This window comes from Agelaius tricolor, unplaced genomic scaffold, assembly GCF_023055355.1.
Source record: "Agelaius tricolor isolate 1412-34295 unplaced genomic scaffold, bAgeTri1.0.p SCAF_9, whole genome shotgun sequence".
Taxonomy (NCBI): domain Eukaryota; kingdom Metazoa; phylum Chordata; class Aves; order Passeriformes; family Icteridae; genus Agelaius; species Agelaius tricolor.
The window spans coordinates 19,489,116-19,515,258 of NW_027269269.1; the positions used below are offsets into that span (position 1 = coordinate 19,489,116).

At 42.1% G+C, this 26,143-nt stretch overlaps 1 protein-coding gene and 1 long non-coding RNA gene across 10 annotated transcripts in view; one reads left to right on the forward strand and one right to left on the reverse strand.

Annotated features, from left to right (window-relative positions):
• LOC139592768 (uncharacterized) overlaps positions 1 to 26,143 on the reverse strand; it is a 43,897-nt gene that overhangs the window by 9,623 nt on the left and 8,131 nt on the right. For 2 of the 7 annotated variants that reach the window (XR_011680107.1, XR_011680106.1), the window contains exons 3-4: positions 15,081 to 15,916; positions 2,624 to 2,692 (exon numbers count right to left, since the gene is read on the reverse strand). The exons of 2 other annotated variants lie outside the window; for them this stretch is intronic. This is a non-coding gene — a long non-coding RNA (uncharacterized lncRNA). Of the gene's footprint in view, positions 1 to 2,623; positions 2,693 to 15,080; positions 15,917 to 23,653; positions 25,067 to 26,143 lie in introns of those variants that run through there. 3 more of the 7 variants (XR_011680113.1, XR_011680112.1, XR_011680114.1) reach the window with 2 other exon arrangements.
• LOC139592759 (ovostatin-like) lies at positions 461 to 25,787 on the forward strand. 3 transcript variants are annotated; one of them, XM_071432978.1, is made up of 36 exons: positions 461 to 719; positions 1,220 to 1,403; positions 1,727 to 1,883; positions 3,042 to 3,094; positions 3,971 to 3,991; positions 5,046 to 5,214; positions 5,768 to 5,852; positions 6,656 to 6,767; positions 7,125 to 7,239; positions 7,443 to 7,552; positions 8,699 to 8,857; positions 9,227 to 9,454; positions 9,777 to 9,834; positions 10,309 to 10,454; positions 11,529 to 11,678; positions 12,243 to 12,413; positions 12,743 to 12,875; positions 13,499 to 13,595; positions 14,101 to 14,329; positions 14,897 to 15,020; positions 15,352 to 15,470; positions 15,916 to 15,967; positions 16,748 to 16,831; positions 17,699 to 17,875; positions 18,391 to 18,472; positions 18,932 to 19,088; positions 19,503 to 19,577; positions 20,566 to 20,731; positions 20,994 to 21,214; positions 21,783 to 21,998; positions 22,406 to 22,530; positions 22,706 to 22,796; positions 23,330 to 23,398; positions 24,330 to 24,435; positions 24,781 to 24,854; positions 25,578 to 25,787. In XM_071432978.1, exons 1-36 carry the CDS (start codon positions 610 to 612, stop codon positions 25,593 to 25,595), a joined length of 4,443 nt encoding a protein of 1,480 aa, XP_071289079.1. In that variant the 5' UTR covers positions 461 to 609; the 3' UTR covers positions 25,596 to 25,787. The 3 variants fall into 3 exon arrangements, with proteins under 3 accessions (XP_071289079.1, XP_071289080.1, XP_071289078.1); XM_071432979.1 differs by lacking the exon at positions 25,578 to 25,787 and having other exon boundaries at positions 629 to 719; positions 24,781 to 24,926; XM_071432977.1 differs by lacking the exons at positions 461 to 719; positions 25,578 to 25,787 and having other exon boundaries at positions 1,105 to 1,403; positions 24,781 to 24,926.

Consider the following 26,143-nt stretch of genomic DNA (forward strand, 5'->3'; position numbering starts at 1 on the left):
TCAAGTGCTCAATAGCTAAGGAAGAAGTAATTAAGACCTTCTAGATCTCTTTCTGTTTCTAGCTTCTCTGTTTTTCCATTTCGTCAATTTTCAAAACACCTATGAAGCAAGGGAAAAGAGAGGTCAATGTATTATTTTAGTCAGAATCTGGTGACAAATATACAGAAAATTGGTCTACTTCACCCAGATTGTAAATCCAGTCGGTAAATTCCAAGAACGATGGGGAAAACCCTCAAATGTTAATCTGGTATGACAGACTTGGGTTTAGGTCACTTTCTGCTTTTCAGTACTGTGACAAGTCTCAGTGTAAAACCCAAAGCCCCTTTCCTTGAAAACAAGACCACTGGAGGTATTTTGTGCAGACATTCAGAGAAGTGCAGTGAAATGTTGCAGTCTGGAGATGGTGGGTTGATTTTGGTTGCAGTAGTGTTAGGGGAGGTTCTTGCAAGGAGTAGGATAGACTGGGATCTCCACCCCTTGCTGCAGTTATAAAGGCACTAACATCAAAGGAAGGAGCCAGGGAGGAGCTGAACAGCAAACTCCTTTCCTCTGGAGCACTGGGTGAGGAAGGCTGCAGAGCTGTTAAACTAGTAGGCAAGGTTTTGTTTCATGGGAAGACAACTTATCTCTTTCTTCTGTCTCCCAGTGAGAAAAATGTGGCTGAAGTTTCTTTTGGCTGTTCTTCACTGGCATGTAGCAGCTGCAAAGGAACCTGAGCCGTAAGAACTACCCTCTTACTACTATTAGTGTTTGTGAAAAGGCTTTAAAGACAGTGCTAGTCAGTGTTAGTGATTTTTCTCTGAAACTTAAATACTGCCAGGGCTCATCTTTTATATCTGGAGAGCTAAAGCAGAATGGGGATGGCAAGTGAATCGTTCTCATTTAATATGATCAGACCTTCCACCAATTGCAGAACTTCCATGGGAGTTGATGTGTGCCCAGAAAAGGCAATAGCAGTAGTGACAGCAGGGTGCTTTGCTAAAACCAGGTGGGCCCAGGGCTCAGGTAAAGAGCAAAAGGGCAAGAGCTGGGGGCAATAGCAGGACTGGGCTGGTTCAGAGCTGCAGGACAGAGTGAGGAGCACTGGCAGCGTGTCCTATTTAATCTAAAGTAATTGGTGGGTACTTAATAAAAACAGTGTTATGTGTTTGCTTTATCCTGTTGAGGCTGTTTCTCCTTTACATATGAATGTGATCGCTTTGATGTTGGGATTTCACAGGCAGTATGTCCTGATGGTGCCTGCTGTCCTCCAAAATGACTCTCCAGGTCAGGGTTGCCTGCAGTTCCATAACCTCAACGAGACAGTATCCGTCAGAGTAATCCTAGAATACAGCTCTGTTAATACCACTATTTTTAAGAAAACCATGACAGCAAGCAGTGGTCTACAATGCTTCAAGTTCAAGGTAAGCTGAATGTCCCCATGGGAAAAAAAATGTAAACCAGAACAAGAAAATTCAAGCAGAGAGCACAGAAAGGAACAAAGAGGGAAAGAAATAAGACTTGTTAAAGGAAAAAGGAAGCATAGGAGAGTAACATAGTGACAGAAAAGGAAGCATTTTTTGTAGACATAAGTAAGAGGAAAAAGCTCAAGAAAGGTGATGAAGTTTGTTGAAGTGCGATTGTGTCTCCTGGTAGGAGCCCAGGCCACAGATATTGCTGTTCAACAGGTTCTGGAGCAAATTACTTCAAGACTAACAACCTCTCCATGTTTCTTCTTTCTTCACAGATTCCTCCTGCCCACTCTGCACCCCTGGCTTTCATTTCCTTCTCTGCCAAGGGCAGCACCGTCAGCCTAGAGGAGAGGCGGTCAGTGATGATCTGGAACACGGACAGCATCGTCTTCGTGCAGACAGACAAACCCATCTACAAACCAGGACAGACTGGTGAATGTCCACTCTGTATATAACATGGGCCTTAGGAGGCAATTTCTTCAGACAGAATTTCTCTGTCTGGTGTTTTCCAGGCTGAGCTACATTCTAGGCAGTTTCTTCAGAGTTCCTGTTAAAACTATTACAGTTATTTGCTGTGGAGCTTAGGGAGTCATCTTCAGGATGTCAGGAGACTGTCATCCCATCATCTCTATTATTTCATTTGTCCCTTCCTCCCCTGTGACAGAAGCTATCACTGCTGCTCTTTCATTACTGATGACAGGCCAGCAAAGTGGGTAGAGGTGATTAGATCAATACCCGGCATAAAACAATGCTTCCCTCTGTGGTGCTGGTCAGCATCAAAATAGCCTAAACAACAAGAGTGAAATCTGTTACTTTAAAATTAACTATAAGTTGTTGAAAACAAAATCATGCTATTTACCTTCTGGCCTCTGATGTGTTTGGGCTCTGGATTTTCATTAGAGCTTTATTTTCTTGCAGAGTTTCATTCCTGCACTTATTCTATCCCCCTATCCATGCTTCAAACATGGCCATTAAGCAGAGCTGCATTTTTCTAGATCCATTCCTCAATTAATTTCTAGGCTTTAAGGTTTCTAGCACACACAATAAGAAACCAGCGAAGAAGGTTTCTTCCCAGAGATTAGTCACATAATGCAGCCATTAGAGTAGATTAGTTTTGGTTTAATTCAGATCAGTTCTATCTACATTGATACATAGAATGAAGAAAAGCTTACCAGTTGGAATTTCATGCCACATAGGTGTGCAATATGGGTTGTTTATTGGTCAAATGGCTTGGTTTTGAGCTGGAGCAAGCAGCAGACAAAAACAAATTATGAAAAGGTAATACAGTTCTTATTTGTTCTGTCATTCCTTTCTGTGAGGTTAAACTTTCATGAACGTAAACTTTTCATTAACTAACATTAAAGGAAACTTTTATGAAAGAGTACAAGAACATGATGCTAGGGAAACCACCTTTAATCAAAGTCTGTGTAGGGCTCTTCTACCTTCAGATGCATTTTATTATGTGCATCCTGTGCAAGCAGGATTGTTGGAAGATCTGTGAAACTGGGAGTACTAATGAAAGCAAAACATCATGCTCAGCCAAACAAACTGTGGTCAATGCTAACACCCTTGCTTTTCTTGCTTTTCCAGTGAGATTTCGTGTTGTTGCCCTGGATTTAAATTTTAAACCTGTTCAGGAGAAGGTGAGTGACCAGTAATACTCCCCTGTATTTAAAATTGCTGGGAGACTACTTCTCAAATTTTAGATAGAGGATTGCTGTGGATAAAATGGGATGTTGCAGAGACTAAATGCCAAAGAATTAGCCTGATTTCCTAAGCACATGCTGTAATCCAGACTTTCATTAGAGTCGCAGGGAAGAAGGCAAGTGTGCAGCAGTTTGAATTCCTGACACAACACCTTCTGTTATCGCTGGGAAAGAGGTCAAACCCCCCTCCACTTCGTTACCACAGACATTATCTTAGCTCTGACCAGAAAGGCCATGGTTCAATCTCCTGCTCTTACAGTTCAGCAAATGTTGCTTGCAGGCATCAGTAAATCATCCACCTGGCACTTTGCCTATTTTAGAAATGGGGGAAATGAAAGAGAAATTGCTGCCACAATTATTTATCTCCTCAGAGGTATTATTTCCACTGCCAGCAGTCCCTCTTCATGCTCATAGATATAAGGAAATTAATGGAAGGGTCTTCACTGGCCTCCTTTCCTGCACTTGTAATGCAGGAGACAGCACAGTGGTAGCAAAAGAGCTGGTGCTAATAAGAAGCCCAAATCATGGTTTGTGTGCACCTCTGTAACTCTGCTCACTCATACACTCTGAGATTGCACTAAAACCAGTGTGATCAGAAACTGTCCTACCATTCTCATTTCATCTCTCTCCTTTATGCAAGCTTCTTATTGAAGTAAAATTGCTGTTAAACTGATTAAAATAAGACACAAGGACCTCTGATGAATGGTATGATACTGAATATTGGTTATATACTTCTCTCAGTCCTGAGGAAAAACAATTCATGTTTGATCAGCCACCTAATATCTTCTTCCATTCTGTTTTTTCCTCTTTCAGTACCCCTTGATTGCAATTCAGGTAAGAAATTTTTGCCTTTGTACTGCATTACTCCAGGCACATGTCCTTATATGAATGTCCTATATTGAATGTGTCCATACACAGACAAATCTCACTGCTCAGTACAACAGCAGAAATTAACAGAAACTCCTTAACACAAAACAAGGATGCTCTGTGAGCTTGACATGGAAAGCACACCTATAATCATTACAGCAGTCAAAATCTGTAGTGTTCTTATGTCTGCCTTTGATTCTTCTCCCCTTCCCCCAGTTTGCTCAACTTATTTTGGGGTATATATTTTTGAAACTCTAGTGCTGCTAAAAACTATGAACAAATATAGGTTGTGAATACAACTACTAACTATGTCAGTACTTTCAGGGCATTTTCTGTAGATTTTTAAAAGAATTGCAGTTCATGTCTAGACAGCATACTTACAAGTTTTCATGTTACACTGTGAAGTCAGGGGACTTTATTTTCTTTGCAGTGAGAACATATATCTTTTGAGCTCTCCACATGTTTTTTTTCCAGCCATGGCCGTAAAGAGCCAAGGAAATGGTGTGAATGAGTTTTCTTTAATCTAGCTAGCATAACATATACTGAGAGGAAAATGCCACCCCAGTGAATGCAGAAGAAAGGTTTCCTTCCTTCTTCTGGCAGCTGAAAAAAAAAGCTGGGGTTGCTAAAGGCCAAGATTTGTGTGGGATAAACTTGGCTGAAGGGAAAGCACAAAGAAGATTTTCTTTCTCTCCCCTCTTGACACAAATCTAGAGCAACGTATACTAAAGAGCAGGAAAGAGCAGTATTGTGCAACTTTCCCTGATGATTGAGACTAATAAGTAGGCTGGCAGAGAATGCCTAAATTGGGAACAATAGATGAGAATCTAACAACATTAATAATAACATGAATAATCAGAGTACAAAGGTGCAATTTAACTTGATGCATGTGCATTAAGCAGCTTCTCCAGTGCATTAAAGCAACCTGCTCTGTTTTCTTCTTTGTTGCTGGTTTTGTGTGTTAGTAGCAAAAGATTTCCAAGGCAAAAAACCTCTGAGTCTGTATTCTTTTTTTCTTCAGGATCCAAGGGGCAACAGGATCTTGCAGTGGCAAAATGTGAAGTCGGAGATGAACATTATTCAGCTAGAATTCCCACTCACTGAAGAGCCTATCCTGGGGAACTACAAAATTATTGTAGCAAAGAAGTCAGGAGATAGAACAAATCACTCATTCCATGTGGAGGAATATGGTAAATGCCACCCTTTTTTTTTATTCAGTAGGAAACATTATCAGAGATGAGCCCATATCAAGCAACCTTCTTGCCTGCAAAAACATCAAACAGCTTTCTGGCAAATGCAGCTTCAATTAATTGTCATTAAGAACTGGGGAGATTAAAAAAGAAAGAGAACAGTAAAAAACCCCAAGAAAAATTTACAATTTTTCACACACAGCCAGCAAAATAATCTGCACAAGAAATCAGCACATTGATTGCAAATTTCAGTGAGACAAACTAAATTTTTTCCAGTTACGTCCATGAACTTTCTGTGCCAAAACTCTGCAAGGCATCTAGACATCACAGGATTCATTTCAGAAGTCCTGTCTTCTCTTCAAATTGTTGCAGAAATGCTTCAGTAAGCCTTTGCAGATCAGGCCAGTTCTTAATCATTTTGCCACCTGGGTTCTGAGATCCCATTCCTTCTATTACTAACAATAAGATATATCCTTTTTGCTTTCATCTTATGAGGGTCTGCAAATTTACAATATGCCAGTGTTGGGTTTTTTATTTTTGCTCTCTGTCCTAGTGTTGCCAAAGTTTGATGTCACAGTCACGGCACCAGAAAGCCTCACAGTCCTGGATTCAGAGTTCACAGTGAAAGTCTGTGGGTTGTAAGTACCAAGTGCAGAGTTGTTAGGAAATATGCTGAAGTGGAAGAAATTCCCAAAGACTGGGTAACGAGCCAGGGCTTAGAGAAGAAGCCAAAATATGTAGGGTCCCAGAAGAGGTTGGTGAGGATTGACTTGGTCTTTGGAGCTTTCATTTATTTGTGTGCTCATGTCGTTTTATTGTATAAGTATTTGGTTCCACATGGTGTTGTACAAGGTAGGTAAATCTTTTGAGAGGCTCCCTGGTAAAGCAGGATGTGTCCACTCCCAACAACCCACTTCAAAGGGACACCTTCATAAAGCAGAGCAGCATTAAATTCTAGCTGGGATGTTATGGTTCCAGCTGTCTAACTCCCCCTCCAAGCTTGGTTCTTCAGAAGGACCTTGCTTCCACCAACACCAAGATCTTGTAATTTGGAATCCAGAGTTGAAATCCCAATTCCTCTAGCAGATATGAGGAGTTTTGCTTTGATTTCAGTGAGCCTGGAACTCCAGATTGGAGACAACAGTCTTAATTTTGTCGGTAGCCACATCTGTTCATTATGTTTATAAAGGTATTTGTTTTTGCATTCAAAGTGTAGCTTTGTTTCATAGGTTTAGGTGTGAAAAAGAACTAATTTTGATTTCTGAGTTGTATTTTCTATTTTTTTAAAGCAGGACAGTTAGGATAAACCTGTGAAACTATTCCATGCTCTGGCTTCCCAGCTCACTGCTGTCCTGAATCTATTCCTGCACACATTATCTTAAGATTGTTTTTCAAGCATTAGCTCATAGACCTCATCAGATCATATTTCCTCTTCCCCTAGGTACACCTATGGCCAGCCTATTGAAGGGAAAGTCAAGCTCAGTGTGTGCAGGGATTTTGATTCATATGGGAGATGCAAGAAAAGCCCAGTTTGTCAATCATTTACCAAAAATGTATGATACATAATTATTATTCCTCTTCATGCTTGTCCTCTCTTCTGTGTTCTTGTTTCTCTCCCTTTGCTCATCACACTTGGCTTTTTCTCTTTGATGTTTCTCTTCACCCTGCTCATCTCTTTGCTTGTATGACTAGCTAGGAGCTCAGGGCACCTAATTTCTCTTCTTGGCCTCCTGCAGGCCTGAAGGATTGACATGCTTCTTCTTCATGACTCAGTTTCCCATAAACATGTATAAATCATGTTACAAGTACTGGAAAAAGGCTTCACTCACTAAAGAAGGATCCTGTATATTGTCAACACCCTTTGCAAGCTATGATCCTTGACAACAGGATTTGTTTTCTTCCCTGTCCAGCTGGAGACAGATGGTTGCCTCTCCCACGTCTTCAGCTCCAACATCTTTGAGTTACATCGCACTGGTTACATGAGGAACCTTGACGTGAAAGCCACTGTGACAGAGAAAGGAACAGGTAATCCCTTCCAGGCAGGCAGAAACAGCAAAAGTGGTGTGGTCAAGAAGGAGAGTAGGAGATAGCCTCTGCTTGCTGAGTACAAGAATGTCTCCCTGAGGAAGATCATTTTTACAAGCACAGTGACCATCTGCAGGCAAACTCTGCTGATGCTCTGTGCAGGACAAAGTGTATCTTCTCCTGACTCTGGGCACGTCTTCCAGGCCTGCAATTTACAGCTGCTCAGGTTATTTCCATAACTCGGGTGATGAGCACCATACAGTTTGAGAACATGGATCACCACTTCAGAAGAGGAATTCCTTACTTTGGACAGGTGAGCAAGAGCTTGGAGGGCTTGTGTTGAAGATGATTGACAGGCAATCACATAACAGCAATGATGGCAACATCTAGGGGAGTGTTTGGGGTGGGGTGTTCTCCCCAGTCCTTTTCCTTACATACAATGCCCTACTGATAATTCTGAATGCTGAAGACTATTAGTTTATTCTGAGTTTGATTCTGCCAGAAACACTTGAAATCAGAGCAATTCATTAGCTAGCATTTCTCTAACTTGCATTTTAAGCTTGCTATAAATCACTGCCTCTCCCTTCAGAACTGACCATCACATGTCAGCCAGACGTGAATAGAAACACTGGTGGATGAGGGAATAAAGAGGGAAAGGAATTTAGAGCACACAAAAAATCAAGGAAATAACAAGACATTCTGTCTCAGAAAGGTTTTTCATTATTTTGTTTCATGACAATACCCACATAACTCTGTCAGTTGTTTAAAGGGTAGGGATAAATCTCTCTCCTTTGGTTCATTTTTTGCCAATGAGGAAAAAATAAGGGGGACCAGTAACACTGAAAGGAGATGAGATTATCTTTTAAGGGTGGGGTTTTTTCCCCTCTGTAAAGTTTGTATAACTTTCTTATTTGATTCTCATTCCCACTCTATTCATTTTCTTTAAAGAAATCAAAATGAATGCTCATTTCTAGCAACATAGAATTTACTTAATGTGATCTGTTATTTGTTTAACACATAAACAGCAGAGACAGTGTGGAGAGAATCAGAAAAATGTTTAAAGTAAAGATGTGAAGAAAAGGTTTTCAGCCACTGCAAATAGCAGCAGCAGACTCTCAAGACTAAGGAAGGAAAAAAGGAAGGGAGAAATGAAAATATATTTTTAAACTGGAAATGTATAGTCAGAAGGGACTGATCAGGAAAGAGATGATTCATTAAACTTCTTGCTCCAGAAGAGGACATTATGAAAGGTGTGGCAGATGCTGAGGAAGCTCCTGCTCCAAACCTCATAAGGTAGCTCAGATAGTTGCCAGAAAGCAAAGACAGAAATTTCAGTCATCAAGTATTGCTTTGAAGGAAGATAAAAAAGTAATTCTGCTGTTTGGAGAGCAAAGGAGTGCAAAATATCAGTATCTACACACAGAAAAACATTCAACATGTTTCACATTCCCTTTTACAGATCAAGCTGGTTGACAAAGACAACTCTCCAATTTCCAATGAGGTCATTCAGCTATTTGTCAATAACAGGAATACAGACAACTTCACCACGGATCATAATGGTGTTGCTGAGTTTAGCATTGACACATCCGAAATGCTCGATCCCGAGATCAGTCTGAAAGTGAGTACAAAACAAGGCTGAATAGAGACAAAGAGAGAGATGGCTGCTCTCAAACTGAACCCAAAAAAAGATGGAATTAGGTTTTAATTCTGGTAATAAAAATATGCTTTCTTCATCTTTCTTCATTGTGTAGAGCTCTCAAAAACTACTATAAGAGGAGTGAGGAAAACATTTGAGTTGTTGCAATGCAATGGCTTGAATGCAATGGCTTGCTGCAAGGCTGCTCTTTCCTTACCAGTTTTGATTTAGATGGAGTTCTTATCTGTACACATTACATGAACTAATAATTGTGATGTCAGAATGTGATGACGACTTCCCCAGTGATATGTGTCTGTTTTCCTTTTCTTCCCCACTCCCTCTCCTGTTCAGGCAGTTTATAAAACCAGTGACCACTGCCACTATGAAGGCTGGATAGAGCCTTACTACCCAGAAGCGTCTCTCTCCGTCCAGCGCCTCTACTCTTGGACTGGCAGTTTTGTGAGGATTGAGCCCGTGTGGAAAGATCTGAAATGTGGGCAGAAGAGGATGATCACTGTGCACTATGTCTTAAACACAGAAGGATACAAGAGAATCAACACCATGAACTTCTACTATGTGGTGAGTATGAGGTTGTGGGTTGGTTTGCTGAAATGGCTTCACTGGGCAGCTCTCTGGCAATCCATCCACAGGAAATTACAGCAGTGAGTCATCTTCATGGTATTCTCTGTCCCCCTTTTCCCTTCCTTTTTCTTCTGCTTTGTGACCAGCAACAAGGTCCCCAGCAGCATCAGTGGGAATATTCAGTATGCCCTAAGGCTTATGTTTAAGCATTTGACGTCATCTCATTGTAGATTGTCCTGTCCATGCATAATGAACCTGATTGCTGCTTTCTCCCTCCAACTTCTGCCAACCCATACATGTCTTGATATTCTCTGCACAGGGCATGGCAAAAGGCAAGATTGTCCTTACAGGGGAAATTAAAGTTGATATCCAAGCTGGTAAGTTAAGTTGCCAATCCATGTTTTTGCATTAAAACAAACAAAGAAACAACCAAACACCTAGATGGTTGAATATAGCAGCAACAGGAAGGGCTGTATCTCTCTCCACCCATGCTTGTGTGCATGACAGTAGCACTGCCACTAAGATCACTATAAAGTCAGGTTTAGTCCAGCAATTACTGAATTTTATATTAGTCAAATAGTGTTCTCTAAAGATCTTCCCAAAGGGTGACATAAGGAATGTAGAGTGTCTGCTTTAGGGTCCTATCGGAATATGGCCACATGTTCAAATCTGCAATAAATCTGAGACCACCTGGAATGAATCCAGGCCCCTCACCTCCTGGAAAATTGTTCAGTTTATCATATTCAGATTGCTCCACTGACTGGTAAAGTTACAGACCTGTTGAGTTTGGCTACTATTAGAGTAAATCTTTGATATTCCTTCCTTATTGATGCCTTTATTTCTTCCGACAGGCCAGAATGGCACATTCACCATTCCCCTTGTGGTCAGTGAGAAAATGGCTCCAGCCCTTCGGTTGCTGGTGTACACCTTACACCCTGACAAGGAGCTGGTGGCAGACAGTGTCCAATTGCCAGTTGAGAAGTGTTTCAAACACAAGGTGAGAGGTACTAAGATATAGCAAGCCTTACCTGCTGTCAGATAAAGACAAATTCTTTGTGTATACATTCACAAGAGATTTCCAGTTTTGTTTCTTGTTTCCTTCCCCTTGTCTCTACATTACACAGTTTATTTCTCTCTTTTCTCTTTGGCCTTATATCTTTCCTCTACCACTACCTCCTGGCCTTATTGTCAGAAGACATATCTTCCTTTAACATTAAAAACTTTTCAGGAGACCCACATAAATCCCAAATTATTCTTGCCTCGCTTAAACTCTACTAGTGTTTGATTCTGTTTTTAGACTTTCTATTCTTCAACATAGTGAACACATTCTAGACTTATCCCACTTCATCATTCAATCTAATTTTTTACTCTTTTTTGTTGAAAAATGCAATTTAGGTGTAGCAGAACTAAATACACACAGAAAAGAAAGCCAAAATAGTAATCTGGGGTTTAAGTATTTCTTCCTCCTTTTTTTATGGTACATTTTCATTCATCATTATAAACTCAAATTTCACCAGTAATATTTTTCTAATCTTTAGCTCCTAAAAGCTAAAATGCATGAAACTGTATAACAGGACAAACCAAGTGAAATGAAACAAAATGTTTCTAGTTGCCCCTGCTATTTTTTTTCCTCTTATCTAAAACAAATGTGAAACAGATTTTGTTCCAAATAGATTCAAAATCTGTTTTATACATTTGCCAACAGGGGCCATTGACCTAGGAAAAATATTATTTGCTCACTGTAGGGATTAGTGTACGTAGTCAAGTCATAATAAGTTTCCATTTGATTTGATAATGACAGCAAAAGAATCACACTTTGTTTTCAATCACTTGAGGTAGGCTTCATTTAAACTACCACAAGAATCTAAATATGCTTATTGCCTAAGTCCCTGTTATAACAGAGGCCTGGCCAACAGCTACAGTGCAGACCAGGCATTCTCCTCCAGGAAGATCTTCTGTGCTTTAACAGAAAAGCCTTCCACTGTCCTTCTTGCCCTCCACTCACACACACAGTCAGAGCAGCCCCAGCAGCATGGGTCAGCTATGCCAACATCTGTTTGATGAATTTCAGGTCCACTTGGAATTCTCTGAAAAGCAGCTGCACCCAGCTTCCAATGTCAGTTTGGTCATTGAAGCTGCTGCCAACTCCTTCTGTGCTGTGAGGGCAGTGGATCAGAGTGTGCTGCTCCTGAAGCCAGAGACAGAGCTGTCCATGGAAATGGTGAGCTGCCAAATGCCTTGTCTCTTCACATTGCTTCTTCCTCCTCCATTACAGTGTCTCTCCACTTGACATCATTAGACTAAGTTAGAGTTTTACAGCTTCTGGCATGTCCTGGTCATAAGCCATCTTTAGTAGGCAATAAACAGATTTTGTTTCCTGTGGACTGTAAGTCCTCTTTCATCTGGGATTTAGTTTAACCTGTGACTGGTCTCTGGCAGCACAACCCTCCAGCATATCTGCCACTACTCCCAGTTTTGTGCCATCAGCAAACTTGCTGAGGGTAGACCCTTGCTGCAACATCCAGATCATCAAGGAAGATGTTGAGCAAGATTAGACCCAGTACTGGAGTACCCCGTGGTACATCACTGGTGGCTGGCCTCCAGCTAGACTTTGTGCCACTATCAGCGCCCTCTAATCCCAGCCATTCAGCCATTTCTCAGTCCAGGAAACAGAGCATGGTTTCAAACAGGCTGTCATCTCAGTTTTGGCAATTTGCAGTATTTGATGGTGCAAGTAAGGTTGATGTTTACATACTCAAAGTTCCTGTTTCCTTACCCCTCACAGGTATACAGCCTGCATCCCCTACAGGATTTTCAAGGCTACGTCTTCCATGGGTTCAATCTAGAAGAAGACTCCAAAGAGCCCTGTGTCTCATCTGACCACATCTTTCACAAAGGCTTGTATTACACACCTGTAATGTCTGGATTAGGCCCAGATGTGTATCAATTCCTCAGGGTAAATGTCCTGTACATTACTTAAATATGCTTTAGTGAGTTTCTGCTTATGTAGTGTTAGATTCTGCAAACAGAATATTTTTATATTAGTAAAATATATCTTTATATTAGTAAAACTCATACATGACAAACTCTCCTCTTAGACCTCTATTCTCAATTGATTCTGGTGCCTGCTGTGATTTTCCAGTGCACACAAAACTCCCAACAGTCTCTGCATACATGTCTCTGGGCACCTCTGTGCTGGAAACACAGCAATGGGAAAGAGAGAAGAATGGAAGAAATCTCAGCTACAATGTGGTTACGGCTAACACTAAAATGTGTTTTTTACAGGATATGGGAATTAAATTTTTTACCAACTCGAAGGTTCGACAGCCAGTTGTGTGCACTGGTGAGACTGTAAGACGTCAACCATACGTAGTGAATGCAGGGCACGTGGCTTCTGCACACCATGTCAAATCATCAGGTAACACAGAGGACAGGAAAAAGATTTTACCTTTCTCCTTGAAGGACGAGGTATTCTTGTTATACACACATGGACAGTACTCATTAACCACTTTGGTTTTGATATTAAATATTGGCCTGGCATTGAATGAGATAGCTAAAGCTAATGGCCAATGCCCAGAAGAGTCTTTCAGGTCTATACTCCTGATTCATCTCCAGTTTTATGCTGGGAATTGTTGGCAATTGGCAGTGTCATGCAAAACTAACACTGTTGACATTGATTCCCTTCTGACCAGAACTAGCTGGAAAAGATTGTGAGAAAATGTGAACAGTAATCAGAGCTGAGAGTCAAGTGTTCTGAGTTCTAGCCCTAGGTCTCATGCTCATGAGAGACCAAAACACTTCAAGCAATGTTTTCTTTTTCCTTTGACACCAGGTTATACCTAACTGAGGGATATATTAACAACATTTAATAATATTGGTGTGGCATATGTGTATCTATGAATATTATATATTCTCAGTCAGAAGGTAATGGTAACACACTTATTGTCCTTCATACTGGCCCATGCACATTCAAACCTGTCCTTTCTGGGCAGCTCCATTATATGAACCAGACTTTGCTAAATTCTCATTATCTCTTACCAGCTGAAGCTGCAAGGGAGGAACAAGAGAGGACACTCATCCTTGAGACTATTCGGGAATTCTTTCCTGAAGCTTGGATTTGGGATATAGTTCCAATTAAGTGAGTACTGCTTCTTTCATACCTTTGCCTTGCTTTAGGAGTTACTAAATACGTTCTCTGATGTCCTGCAAGGTGGCAATCCCTTGCCAACTCTTCTTCCTTTTTGGCCCAGAAGACCTATTTTTTCAGCCATCAGCTGCTCATCTGCCCTTCTCTTTTCTATGATCTAATTCCAAAGATGTCCCTAAAGACACCTGTTGCCACAATGTGTGTACCATGAGTCATATTCCCGTCCTCAGAAGGACACGTCTATTTAAAATACAGATTTGCAGAACAAGAACTCTGAGTTGTCTTTCCAAACTCAAGGATATGATGGGCAGAGGAACATTTAAATGGTTAAAATTTTCTCAAATTTTAGTGATAAATTCCAGGGATTGTATGTGGGATTTCTGCAGACAGAAGAGGGGAAGTTCTGGTTCTCAAAACTTGTTGCATATACTGAGAAGCAAGTTATCTGAAAGTTAACCTTTCTAAAGCTTTCATCCTTTCTCTCCATTCCCACCAGCTCTACTGGAAAAGCCAGCATCTCATACACCATCCCTGACACCATCACCAAATGGAAAGCCAGTGCTTTCTGTGTGGAAGGGTTGGCTGGATTTGGCATGTCTGTACCTGCCACCCTGACAGCCTTGCAGCCTTTCTTTGTTGACTTGACCTTGCCATACTCCATCATACGAGGAGAGGATTTCCTGCTTAGAGCCACTGTCTTCAACTACCTTGACCAGTGCATTAAGGTGTGTACTTCTGCCCACATTCCTACACCTTATCCCATCTCCAAAGAAGCTGCAGCAAAATGATTGGTGCAGGTGGCTGGATCTGCTCTTGACTGAGGTACTGCTCATTCTAGCTGACCACAAACATCCTGACTGGATTTGTCCTCTCAGAACAAGCGCTACAGAGCAAAGGGAGATCTTGTGAGCTGTACTAGGCCAGATCTGTAAAGCAACTGTATCAAGATCGATAGAGAAAGGAAGCAAGTGCTTTGCAGAGTATCATTCACCATCCACAGATATGCAAGCATCAATGGTTTCACTGGGGCCTTCTCCTTGAGAATCAGGTGTGCATAGGATGCTTAACATCCTGTGTTAACAGTGAGACTCTTGAGAGAAGCAAGAGGGAAAACTGTTCAGGTTACATCTGATGGATGATTAATCAAACATCATCATCATCCAAGCCCTTAATCTGCCCTACACTTAACTCCAGATGTAAGCAGAGAGTGTCTCACCCCCTCTAACAATAAAGCACCATTTGCAATATGGTACAAAACCTTCATCCCATTACACTACTCTTTCTGTTCGCAGATTAATGTCTCACTGTCAGATTGCCTTGATTATCAAGCCAAACTCATCTCCCCAGAGGATGATGGATGTGTATGTGCCAAGCAAAGAAAGACCTATGTCTGGAATATTTTCCCCAAAAAAATTGGTAAGTGGTTTGAATCTACTTGGTTTCATGTTCCAAGATTGATACTAATTTATATCTTACCTGAAAAAACTTAATCCTTTTCCAACCCAGAGAGCTTGGCCTACCACTGTTCTTCCCAGTTCTCTGGTTTAAAAAGCTTCTCCACAGCTTCAGTGTCTTTATCATTGCCATTTTTAGAGATCAGTTCTCTTCCCATATGTCTCACCTAGAGTGACTGACCATGTATTATGTTGAACTACTTTATCTTATTAATCAGGTGAAATGTCTTACTTTTTCCATCATCCTGCATGGCAGAGGTCCATTTCTTTCCTTTTTTTTGCTGCTATTTAAGGTAATGTGGTGTTCAGCATTACTGCAGAGACCAAGGATGATGAAGCTTGTGGAGACAAAGCTCCCAGGAACATCAGTGTTGCCTACAGGGATACCCAAATCAGAACACTGCTGGTTGAGGTACTGCTGGCAGCTCTTACTGTTTGTCCTGCATTCCTTTTCCCGAGGAAACTAAAACACACTGGAAGTACCAAAAGCAAGGAAAAGTTTTTCAGGTTCTCTAAAGAACTCCTGGTATTGCTCCACCTTCATTTGTCTGGGACAGGGTCGGGCTGTTGAATCTAAGACCAAGTCCACTCCCATCTGATGTCCGCTTCCACAAGGATCAGTGGGTGTTGACATGTCTCCCTCGTGCAGAGGAGAAACTGGAAATGAGGAACTCCATCTGATGTGATCTCCCTTTTAGGAGCAGCTACATCATACATGAACTTGTAAACTGTTGCTTCAATCCACTTGTTTTGTGACGTAGGAGGTCGGGGAAGGGGGTGGCATGTTGACACTGAATTTCTTCTGCATGCTTTTGTCTCATCCACTGCAAGTGTCTTTTCTTTCCATCTCCTCACAGCCTGAAGGAATCAGAAGGGAAAAGACTCAAAACTCCTTAATTTGTACAGAAGGTAAGGGTCTTATATACCACTGTTGTGAGAAGAACTGAAAGGAACTTTGGAGTCTGCACTCTTTCCTGCAGTGTTTGTTGATGCTTTCCCTTTCCTTTTTCCAGGAGTTGTCCCTATGACAACTAGTATGAGTGTAATACGAGTGAAAAACATGATCCCTGCTACCAGATTCTTGTGTGGTCTGGTGCATATCACTGAGGCAGCATCTGTGTCTTGCCCAGATGTGCTCAGATGCTGCAGAAAGGCTGCTATGAAGCTCTCAAAGGCAGATGGCCTTTCTGTGCAAATTGTGTCCTCTGTTTCATTCACTCATGTTGAGTGCTGTCCTCTATTCCATGGATACATGTATCTTACAGCTTTCCACCTCTGGTGGGAATGGGAGAGGGAATGTAATGTTCCTTTCCACACCATCTCAGTGCTGATGGCAAACAGCTCCTAAGGTTTCCTGGCTGGCCTAAAAGAGGTAAAAAATCTGCTCTACCAATAGTGTCACTGAATGAATTCCCAAGGGTCACAGATAATACAACCTGTGAGCACCAGCCTTACCCTGTTTCAATGGTTTCTATTGAGCAATAACAGTGGCCATGCCAGTTGATCTTTTTTTCACAATTTTGATTTTGCTGTGTCCCCTTCTCTCTTCGTGTTCTTGGTGAATGCTGTGAGTTTCATTTTATTGCTGTCATTTGTGTGCAATTTTGTACTGTGCAATTTGTAATAACAGGAACATTTCACTGTTACAATTAGTATTCCTCTACAAATGACAAATATTTTTCTCCACAGATGATGTAGTTATTCAAGATATATCTCTAGAACTACCTACAAATGTTTTGGAAGGATCAGCCAGAGCCTCCTTTTCTGTTGTTGGTAAATATATCATTAATAAAACATTTTAAAAAAAAGAACATATAGAAAATGCAACATAAAAGCTCTTTCAGGATTCAAAATGAGAGCTTCCACTCCTAGTGTGGGAAACTTTTGAGAAAAGACTGATTCTCATCTTGTCCAGCAATGCTCTGCATAAGCAAGATGAAGTTTAAATACCAGTTGCATCACTCTTCACTATTCTGTTTAAATTTAGTGCATTTGAAAGTCTTTCTCTGAAGCAGCAGCACAGTTCTGACTTATGAGCTCAGCCAGATTCATACCAGTATGGCATTGTTCTACACACTCACCGACAAATCAGAGATGCCAGTAGAATCTATTCAGTCTTTTCAGGACATGGATTTGGTTACATGACTCACTAGCCATAAAATCCTTGCTTGGTAATGTTGGTGACTTTTAGAAGCTCTTTCCAGAGATCCCTTGCTGGGTCTGTGCTACCTTTCCTAGAAATAACAACTAAGAGGTGGTCTGTGATACATCTGCGTTATCAATGTCCCTTTGCAGTATTAGCTGTTAATTTTGCAATAAATGCTTGCAATAAATAGCTCTGGCTATTCCCTTCCATCCTCTGGAAACAGAAGTTTCCTGTAAGTTCCCTTCATTTCCAGCAAGATGTATCTGCTTAAAGTGGCACCAAAACAAGGAGTGCTTCTGGTAAGGGCAATTTAGACTTGTGCAAGGAGAAGCAGGGAAAAGATTCTTTGTTGGCTGCAAAGCAGAACAAAGTTCTGTTTGGAAGCTCCCAACCCCTGCTAGGCTTTTATGACTCTGCCTGTGGAATGGAAATTACTGGTAATTTGAGCGACCACGAGTTGTGCTGATCCCTCTCTCTCATCTCCTCTTCTCCAGGTGACATCATGGGCACTGCCATGCAGAACCTGCAGCAGCTCCTCCAGATGCCCTTTGGCTGTGGGGAGCAGAACATGGCCCTCTTTGCACCCAACATCTACATCCTGGACTATCTGAACAAGACAGGGCAGCTGAGCAGGGAGGTCAGGTCCAAGGCCACTGGATACTTAGTGAGCGGTGAGAGCTTCGTGGTTCCCTTACAACGTGTGCTGAAATTCCTGTTGAGGGCCAGTGAGCAGAAGCAGCAGCAGCAGCAGCAGCAGCATGTCTACCTGTGCAGGTGGCATCACAGTTGTAGCACAGCCTGGAGACCCAAGGATTTGCCCTGAACAAGACATTTTTTACTTTCCTTTATCTTCTTATCTTATGCCTTTTTGCTGACATTCAACTGCCATGTTTTTCCTTTGAGGTTTTGTCTTCTAATCCCCTTCTCTTTTCCCACTCAGGCACAGCATGTATCCTGATCCTGTGTACTTAGTTGGAGCATTGAGCTGATAGAGCCCTGCCTATTCTCTCAGTGTTTCTGCCAGACAAGATGTTCCTTACTTCCAATTCATAGGATCCCTCAGAGCTCCCCTCCTACTTGTTAGATATACATTGCCTTTCCATTCTTTCCCAGACAAACATGTCAGCAAACAAAATAGGGTTTTGCTTTTACATCCAAGAGCACTTCCTTTTCCATGTTCTTGCAGGCTACCAGAAGCAGCTCTCATACAAACGTCCTGATGGGTCCTACAGCATCTTTGGCACCAGAGATAGGGAAGGGAACACCTGGTGAGTGACTGGGAGCAGAATTGGCTCAGAGATGAATTTACATTCAATTATTATGAATTGACATTAGATTATGGTGCAGGTAAGAGGCAACTCTTCTGTCTAGGACTAGGCGTTGGGAAGTACAGAAGGAAATGTCTCTCCATCCTCTGCCAGGCCGGGTGCATGAAAAGTAGTTGATCCCTAAAGACCCAGCTGACTTTCTGATTCACACTCCTGCTGTCTCCAATGAAAGCCATTGCACTGTGGTGCTCTGTAGACAGGACCAGCTACAGAGTGTGCTGGACATCCGCCCCATGTCCCATCTAGCTACGACTCCTTTAACTGTTCTCTCTTTGAGGAGAACACAAGGAGAAAGCAAGGCACCAGCAAGCTGGCTGTAACTCTTCATGCTCTTCAGCAGCATGAACGAGAGGGCTGTTCTTCCAGTGTTCATCTCACAGCTTCATCCTTCCCTTGCAGGCTCACTGCCTTTGTGTACAGATCATTTGCACAAGCTGGTCGCTTCATCTACATTGATGACCGTGTCCAGTCTCAAACCCTGCTGTGGCTGTCCAGCAAACAGAAGCTAGATGGATGTTTCCGGAGTGTTGGCACACTCTTCAACAATGCCTTGAAGGTTGCAGACAATTACTTCTTGGTCAAATTTATATTTTTCATTAAGAATATGTTCTCCTATAACTTCCAAAAACTATATTTCACTCCAAATGCCTGTCTTCTTCCAAGGGCTAATTCTCCACATCTTATAATGAGTATTTTCAGCTCAGTCAGCTTTTGTACACATGCTTTACATGTTATGTGCACCTGAGACGGGATTACAGGAGTGTAATCTTGAAGGAGTGATGTTTTGGGATTTAATAGCAAAGAGCTTCTCTGGATTTGTGAGCTATTCAAGAGCTATGTGACTGATCTCTTTCCCTTCAGGCTGCCTCCAGAACTGTCCATACTCTCTCAGCTGGGACATGGCAATTGATATTCAAAGGCTCTCATCTGTGGCATTTACAGATTATTCCTCTCTCCATGTTGTTTCCAGGGAGGAGTAGATGACGAGCTGTCGCTTTCTGCCTACACCACCATTGCCATGCTGGAAGCTGGGCACTCCAGTTCGGTAAGGAGACTTACCTGATACTCAGATGGAACTGGTCCCCAGCTGTTGCCTTGGGTCCAGCATCTGCTAAATTGTCTAGGTAGCAAGAGAGAGAAAGAGAGGGAGAGAGCGCCCAGAGTAGGTGACCATGCTCTGTATCTGCACTGGTTGCTGTGATAGAGAAAATCCCTATCTCTACATCTCTTAAACCACCAGTCTTTGAGCAGAAGCTGTACAAACCTCCATGGGATTACATCTTTTATTTGCAAGACACAAAACTTTTAGTGACACCCTTTAGTTTCCAATAAAAAGACTTGACAGATAGAAACCTACACATGACAGGTAGTAACCCACACACCTCGGCTTAGCCTCAAAGACAGCCCAGCCAAGAAAGTAAGTTGTTGCAGGTAAATCTATAAAATCTACAAATGGAACTAATAGGTATGTTGGAAAAACAAATGTCCATCAGAGCAAAAGCTGATCTGTCCTTTTCAAAATTTGGCAGTACAAAGGCGACTAGAGAGGAGATGTTAGACTTCAATACATGAGTTAGCCTCCACTTTTTCATAGCCTTTCTGGACACATGGAGTCAAACTGTAATTTTTTTTGTGGGTGTAAACCTAGTACAACATTTCAGAATTAAAGTTACACCAAAGTCAGCGAGGATGGAAACCACTAAGTTAGATTTGTTCAAGACAAGAAACTCTTGACTATAGAATTTCAGAGCAAATAATTATCATGGAGGTAAGCAGAAGGAATTATCTGTGAAATCTGTAGACCAACCTTGTCAGGAACACCATTAAAAGCTACTTGATTTGTTTGATGTTTCCTGAGAAATCCCTCCTTGAATAATTCTGTATTCTCTCTCCTGAAGTCATTCTACAAGTTCAAGTCCCACTCTTATTGCTGTGATAGTGATAGGATGAGGAACAAGTTTAAAGAAAATAAATTTTTGAGCAGGTGAAGACTACTGTCCTGAATTAAACCCATATGCTTTTTTGTTTTTAAGTACCCTGTAATCCGAAATGCCTTTTTTTGTCTGGAAACTGCATCTGAGAAGAATATCAGTGAAGTTTATACCCAGGCACTCATGGCCTATGCTTTCTGCTTAGCTGGCAAGGCAGAAAAATGTGAATCATTCCTTGAAGAGTTACAGAAATCAGCAAAGGAAGTTGGTGAGTTTCAGTCACTTGGGGAATTTGGGAAATGTGAAGATGGAACAGATCTTACTGATGGTCTAACCTTGACAATATTGAGAGAGTGGGCACGTGAGCCAAACCACATGAATGATCTGTGGAGTTAATCTGCAGTGCTTTCATTGATGTGCAGGGAGTCCTTCTGAGGAAGAGGCCCAGATGCAGTGAGACTCCAAGGCAGTACAGAGCACAGAGCAGTGACACCTGTAATCAGTTCTGGTTCCTCTCTTTGTTTATTCAGATGGCTCACAGCACTGGGAGCAGGAGGAGAGGTCTCCATCAGACAAATCTCCCTCCTTCCTTGACCATGCCCCTTCAGCTGATGTTGAGATCACCAGTTATGTCTTGTTGGCATTGCTCTACAAACCCAACCGGAATAAAGAGGATCTCACCAAGGCCTCAGGGATTGTGCAGTGGATTATCAGGCAGCAGAATCCCTATGGAGGTTTCTCTTCTACCCAGGTGCCAAAACTACCTTCCACTCCACAGCTAATCCTAGGAACTGGGGCACTGTTTTAGGGTTCCAGCAGGGCTCTGACTACCTAGTCCTGTTTCTCTTTTCTAATTGCTATCTGAGAGAAAGCAAACTGTTATATTAGGAGACCAAAGTAATTTTTCCCCCCTCTTCTTAACTCTAGAAAGGTTAAAACCCTACAAGAGTAATTTGACTAGCAATAAATAGATACTTGTGTAGGGGATGAGCCTAGAAAACACCAAGTCCCATCTGTCAGATGACCTATCAGTTCTGCGTAGCTCCCCAGAAAACACAGGCTTCACCACTATGAAAAACTCTGGAAGTGCACTCTGCTTCTCAGATTTTATGTTCTGAGACCCTTGTGTCAGGAGAGAGATTCTCCTACCCTAAAGCATACACGAGAGAATGAAATGGCTCCTTTTGTACAGGAACCCTGGAATTATACACAAATTCAGGAAGAAGCAACTGTGATGGGTATTGCAACAGTGACTTTGATCTCCTCTGCACTGGTCATGCTGTGTAGCCAATTGTCTTTTATTATTTCTTTTTCTTCAGGACACAGTCATTGCCCTTCAAGCACTTGCTGCTTATGGTGAGGCCACCTACAGCTCTGCTTCACAAAACGGAGTCAAGATCACTTCCAAAAAGCCTTTTGAGAAGGTATTTTTTGTCAACAATGACAACAGGCTCCTGGTGCAACAGACTCCCCTTCCAGAGGTCCCTGGGAAATACAGCCTGACAATGAATGGCAGTGGATGTGTATTTATGCAAGTAAATGTCTGCTTTCTTCTTCATTGTGTCTCACATGTTGCATACAAGATAGTCATTGTTTTGATGATTTTCTAGCTGACTCTTCTTTATTTTTCCTAATTGCTTGATTTCCCTAAATCATTTAAACACTCTTTTTCCCATCCCACATCTCTGAATCCTGGGGAGTTCTGGCATGGAAAAAGCGTCCTTTCTGATCAATATCTGGTTTCTTTCTGGGAGGTAATTCTGGGTACAAGCACCTCCAGTGTTAAAGAGCAGAAGTCTTATGTGTTCATCATTGATATAAGCAAGCATCTTCCACGTAAAACCAAGTGTAACATTGCCAGAAAAGTTCACTAAGTCTTTTTGTTTGGAATGCAAAGAAAATCTTTGTCATTCTTGAACAAAAGGGTTTTTTCCTCTTCCAGACAGCACTGAGATACAACATTCACCTTCCAGAGGGGTCCTCTGGATTTCTGCTTTCAGTACAGACATCAAATGCTTCCTGCCCACAGGACAGACCAGCAAAATTTGATATTGTCCTTGTAAGCAGGTATGTGCCACCAGCAAACCAGCTGCACAGATGACAAGGCACACAGAGAGCATTGCTGTGTGTTTTCACTGCAGCTTATGAAGTCAAGAACCACAGGCTGATCAATATGCTGATGGTATCAGCCTGTTAGACACAGTGTCCCCAAAGACCCTGACAGGGCCCTGTGTTCTTTCAGTTACACGGGGAAACGCAGCAGCTCCAACATGCTCATCATTGATGTGAAGATGCTCTCTGGCTTTGTTCCTGTGAAGTCATCCCTGGATAAGGTAAATGTAGAGGAGCAAGGCTAAATTACCAGAGGCATGGTTAAGAACCATTCAGCCACAGACCCTGTGAGGTGTTTGCATGGCTGCACTGTTCATTCCTGCGTGGAGGGAATGCCCTCCAGGGAGCTTTGAACACACTGACACTCCTATGTTTAAAACTAGGAAGGGTTTCAGCTCAAGCCTGAGCAGCTGGCAGCTACAACTGGGCACTGCCCAGGTAGGGAAAGGGTGGGAAACCTCTCAGACTAGCTCTGAAATGCAGATCACACCAGAGTCAGGCAGAATTCCCCAAGTGAATTGCAGTGCCTTGTGCATTCGGAAAGAGCTCGTACCCCCAGCTAAGTCAAATGGTAGGTTTTTGTCCATCCTTTCAATCTATTCAGCAATATTTGGACTCTAAAAGTCAACTACCAGCCCTTGAAACTTGACTAGGAGAAGAATGAATACCACAGACGTGCAGCAGTAGGGTCTGAGGCAGCACTTGTTTTGCAATGTTTTACAAATATATTTATCTCCATTTTCTTGTTTCAAAGCTCATTGACAGTCAAACAGTGATGCAAGTAGAAAACAAGAAAAATCACGTCCTCCTTTATCTGCAAAATGTAAGTTCTGGTGACTATTTGATTTTCACAAATGATGGAAACAGCATGTAATAGGTATAACCACAATATGGATATACCCTATATGGTGCATTTATCATGTTCTCTTCCTCAACAGTTTTCTACTGTTATCACTAAGCTGCTTACTTCCCAAACTGCATGTAACTTTCCAACCTTCCAAACAGCTTCAAACTGACAACTGTCCTGCCAGCAACTAAAAAATCAAAAATATTCATAAAAAAAAAAAAAACAAGCACATTGAAATTAAACAAAATTCTTTCTTATTTCAGTAAAAAGTAGATAAACACCAGAAAAGTGGTTCCCTTGTGTTTATGCCTCTTTGGTAGGCTTCTTATAAACATCAGTCTTTCCAACAGCACAGGAAACACTGCTTTCATTCTCCTCTGGAAAGATTTTCTTTGCTTCTCTTACACTAGATCATTGCAAAATTTTACTTGTAATCTAATCCCTGAATCAGAATTTACTTAGTAAATAATTTGCTCAGGGCACTGTAGAACTAACAGAAGCCAATACCCCAGTGATGGACTCTGTAAATTGATTCCCAGTTTCTTGGTGGCACATGATGTCCATGTCTGAAATGGGAGGGATTGGAATACCAGATTTTATCATCCTGATCATTGGGAGATCCTGGAAAATTAAACTCAGTCCCTTTGGGCAATTTTCCCACCTCTGGCAATAGGATATGCAATAATTACAGAGTCAGGTGATACAAGCAGGACAGAAAATCTATTAACTTTTCAGTTCAGTTTCACGTTGGACTGTCCAAACATGTTTTGATAATGGCTGTCCCATATCTGTGGGTGTGGCATCAGTGGGATTTGGAATATGCAGCCTGTCAGTTACCCCCCTTGTCTGCTCTGGATGGTACTGTACAAATAAAAAGACTGATGTGATCTCTGACCTTCCATCCCAGCTCTCACAGAAGAAAAGGAAAGAAATCACTTTCTCGGTTGAGCAGGACTTTGTAGTGACCCACCCCAAGCCAGCACCTGTGCAGATCTATGACTACTATGAAACAGGTATGGCTTTGATTTTAACCAGTGTGCAGTGTGGGGACAGGGACAGCAGAAACATGTGCCTTAAGGGACACCCAGAACCAGCCCTGCTGCAAACAGCACTCCTCTGGACTCCATCAGCACCTAAATCTATGGCCAGGGGAGAGACTCATTTCACTTTATTCACCTTGGTCTCATGCCCAAGGTGATCAATAGGCATGACTAGAAAGTTATGAAAATACTTGCACCAGAATAAAGGATATTTCAAGGATCTCCAGTTTAAGCATGCATAGGTTATGTCCACCTCCAGGGAAAGGCACAAGAAGAGTTCCCCAGGGTAACAAGAATGTTTCTATTCTTCTTCTCCAGAAGAGTATGCTGTTGCTCAATACTCATCACCTTGCAACAAGGTTGTTGCAGGAAAGGACTGTGGATTCAAAAAGGTAAGTGAAAGCCAGAAAATAACCAAACAGGCAGATAAGAAAGTGAACTATAAAGCAGCAAAAGCAGAATGAGTAGAGCAGGAACCATTCTCAAATAAATGAAGTCTCCTTAAGGCTTCTCAGAGAGCAGAGACAGTGGCCAGGTCCTGTCCCATGACACCTGTGGAATCCAAGTAGGCACCACGCTGCTGTTCATGGGAAGAGCTTAGCATCTAGAATGAAAGCCAAAGTACAGAATAATGTAAAGACTGGGGAATACCTTCAAAGCTTCCTCAAAAGCACAGATACGTACCAAAGAACCATTTACCTATGGCCATCCTCAAAAGTCTTCCCTCTGGAGCCTATGCTTCCCAGACCCAAGCAAGGTTTTCCACATGGACTAACAGAAACTTTTTCTGGGACAGTAAATACATTATCTGAGGAGAACACGAGGTGACACAAATCATGGAGGCAGTGTATTAACTAGTCAGAGGTATGATGCTGCTGGGCTGTAGAGGAGGTCAGGTCTGCATCCTGCTCAGCACAGCAGTTCTGCTGACTGCTGTCTCATGAACAGTTTCTCAGGAGTCCAGGCACAGCTTGCTGCAAGACCTTGGTCCAGCTTTTGTCTGTTTCACACAGTAAGAACTGACTACCCTGTATCTTGAAAAAAATGCCTGTGTTTTGTAACCTGCAACTCTTGGTTCTCACTGAGGTTATTTTCTTTCGGATTTTCACCTGCAGGAGCATCATAAATGTTGAACAAGTGGTCAAGAACCCTATTTTCTTCTGTAATGAAGTCCTGGAAAAAGCCATTGCATCACAGTGGGACTTAGGAATCACAGTGGGACTCCATGACGTTGATTGAGCTAGTGTCTGACGCTGTTTCCTTTCACAGCACAGGTCTCCAGCTCCGTAGCATAATCATGTATACCTTTCCACCAATAAACCTCCCTTTTACATTGGGCATTGGCTTTTTTTCAGTGTCACAGAACAGGCATTTTGATGATAGTGCACATGACTGCAGGCTGGGGGAGGATGAGGAGAGGAACACACCTGTCCTGCCTGCAGCACTTTGCCTCCTCCCTCAGCTACAGCTGATAACCCCTGGCCACTCCTGCAATACGCATGGTGTTCAGTCCCCCCACATCCAGAGATGGCACCCACTGCTCATAGCTGCTGGACAGCCCCTCACCTTTCCCCAGGCCTGTGACAGCACTGCCTTTGCCCCTCTGGCATAAGAGTAAGGGTTTAGGTGAAAACATCACAGAGTGACTGCATCATGCTCAGCAGGGGACAGGTGAGGAAAG

Bases quoted from the DNA above. Each gene is read 5' to 3' on its own strand.
- LOC139592759 (XM_071432977.1), top strand. From the start codon at position 1,143: ATGTGTTTGCTTTATCCTGTTGAGGCTGTTTCTCCTTTACATATGAAT. The intron at 1,884-3,041 runs GTGAATGTCCAC...TTGCTTTTCCAG, and splicing joins CTACAAACCAGGACAGACTG to TGAGATTTCGTGTTGTTGCC. The intron at 14,330-14,896 runs GTGTGTACTTCT...TTCTGTTCGCAG, and splicing joins ACCTTGACCAGTGCATTAAG to ATTAATGTCTCACTGTCAGA.